Source organism: Sinocyclocheilus rhinocerous, unplaced genomic scaffold (genome assembly GCF_001515625.1).
Source record: "Sinocyclocheilus rhinocerous isolate Xijiao unplaced genomic scaffold, SAMN03320098_v1.1 scaffold3595, whole genome shotgun sequence".
Classification (NCBI taxonomy): Eukaryota; Metazoa; Chordata; class Actinopteri; order Cypriniformes; family Cyprinidae; genus Sinocyclocheilus; species Sinocyclocheilus rhinocerous.
The window spans coordinates 300,617-302,973 of record NW_015664998.1 but is presented as its reverse complement, the minus strand read 5'-3'; the positions used below and the strand labels follow the sequence as shown (position 1 = coordinate 302,973).

Below are 2,357 nucleotides of genomic sequence, written 5' to 3'. Positions count from 1 at the left end.
AGCTTGTCAGTGAACAACGGCTCTGTGTAGTTAATGCTGCTCCATGTGAAAGCACGCACATGATGGAGATTTACCGCTGATTACAGAACCGGCTTCCTGACCAGATGCGCGTTAAATATCGCATGTGATTTATCGTGCAGCCCTAGTTCTGACCAACTGAGGAAAAAAACATTACAATAAATCGGCTACCAATGGTGATTTAATCCAAATTAGCTCATATCACATCAAACCGTGCTTATTATTCTTGTAAAACTTTATTCTCAAATTCTTAATGTGAAATTTCTAGTCAGGTGTGTTGAGGTAAATTGGAGCTAAACTCTGCAGGACACCGGCCCTCCAGGACCGAGTTTGGACAGCCCTGCTATAAACGATCTGCCACCTGTAGGATCCTCACATGCGATATAGCCAACTAGCCGGGACAACTTCTTTGTTTACAGACGTGACGTAATGACGCAGTGCCATGCTTGAATTTCCCACGAAAACCTACACGTACCACTCAAATTAGAAAACATTATTATAAGCTAACCGTTGTGAATCGGGCTAAAGTAAGGCGATAGTTTTGAACACTGGCTGGTCATGTACTTGCTCAAATAATGATTTCGCATCATTTTTAACCAAAAAAAGTTATGGACTGCAGCTTTAAATAATAATAATGGCAAAATACTACTTTATATACCGATAAGTCTGTAATTGAGAAAATATTGATAAAAATACAAGATAAAAATATGTATCTCATATTTGTTATATTGAGTTTGACCATCCTAGGAGACACAGATAATATTTATATTTAACAAATGTTTGAAAATGATTTTGCACTAAATATCTCCAGCGACTGGGATTCAGTCTGGGAGCACGCTAAAGAATTTCAGTGTGTAACACAACATGCTATTCAATTTAAAATAATATGCTGACTACAATTTTTATCGGATATAGACACCCTATTTGGACTGTTTCTTTCACTTTGCATGATTGCCTACATTGTTCTTGAAAACTCTTGTCATGACTCAAAACAAGAAGCCTATTGCTGTTAATGTTTATGTATCTTCCCTTGTAACTTATCGATTTCTTAGATTTTATCTTATTAAGAACTAAATTGACAGCTGTGCATTTAAGGTCTGCCTAAGCTTTTTGTTTTGCTTCATTTTTGTTTTCTGTTTGTTCTGTTGGAATTTAAAATATTAATAAAAAAAATGGAATATAGAAATATGAAATGATAAGCCTACTAAAAAACTGTGGTTTCCGTGGTACAATTCCATATATTGATTTACAAAGAGGGATGCTTGACACTAAAGCACTGTTTTGAGAAGCAAACGCCGGCGAATTTAAAGTTTGACGTCGTTAATTACAAACACGAGATTAATAATTTATAATCACTTTAATTTAATGACAGACGTAAGCAGAATTTTAAGACCAATGCTGTTTTCAACTAACGGAACAAGCTTACATACCTTTCCTTTTTGAAGTGCTGACGTCCTGGCTTTGTAAATGCATACAGCAAATGCATAAAATTTTGAAGTGTTTATCCAAACATCTCGGGAGATTCTCTTGCTCCCTGTATTTGGCGCGCTGTGTTCCTGTACTTGTGCAGTGTCATGAACTGCGCAGACTCTGATCACTTCTGCCGCTGGTTCAGTGGCTTGCGTTTTGTTTACCAAATTATGTCGCAATGATTTATAATAATAATTAGAGTTGTTATAAAGTCAAGTCCTGCCGAGTCATGAAGGTCAAGTCAAGTCACTGGATCTCAAGTCCAAGTCAAGTCATTTTCTTTATTTAGTCAAGCAAGTCACAAGTCCTTCAATTTGTGACTCGAGTCAAGTCATGTGACTCGAGTCCCCCACCTCTGGTTTAAAGTACCTGGAAGACCAGCTGTTCCTTTAGACCCTGGAGCCCCAGTTGGACCTCTGTTGCCCGCATCACCTTTGGGTCCTGGCAGACCTCGAGACCCTGGATTACCTACAGACACAGAGAACATAATGTAATGTGTGAATTAGTGCTCTTCTTTTTCCCTTTCAGAGTGAGCGGGCCCAAATTGTGAAAATTACTATATTTTACACCTGGTTACGCTATGCTTTGGTGATAGCAATTATTACATTCCACTAACAAAGGCATAAAATGCTTCATAAAATAGCACTTAAAAGGATGATAAAACAGGAAATGATGAAGACCTACTTAAAGGGATAGTTTACCCAAAAATGTTAATTATGTCATGATTTATTCACTCTCATGTCGTTTCAAACCTGTATGACTTTCTTTCTTTTACGGAACACAAAATAAGATTTTGAAAATATTTTAACGGTTTAAAGAAATATTTTGTCAATACACAATATATTCTTTTGAGTTCCACAAAATAAATT

At 36.7% G+C, this 2,357-nt stretch overlaps 1 protein-coding gene across 4 annotated transcripts in view; it reads right to left on the bottom strand.

Moving 5' to 3' along the window:
- The window catches only part of LOC107730716 (EMI domain-containing protein 1-like), a 75,061-nt gene that overhangs the window by 17,409 nt on the left and 55,295 nt on the right, over positions 1-2,357 (bottom strand). For all 4 annotated transcript variants that reach the window (XM_016541603.1, XM_016541602.1, XM_016541605.1 and 1 more), the window contains exon 8: positions 1,858-1,956. In XM_016541603.1, coding sequence (XP_016397089.1) covers positions 1,858-1,956 — 99 coding nt within the window. The remainder of the gene's footprint in view (positions 1-1,857; positions 1,957-2,357) is intronic.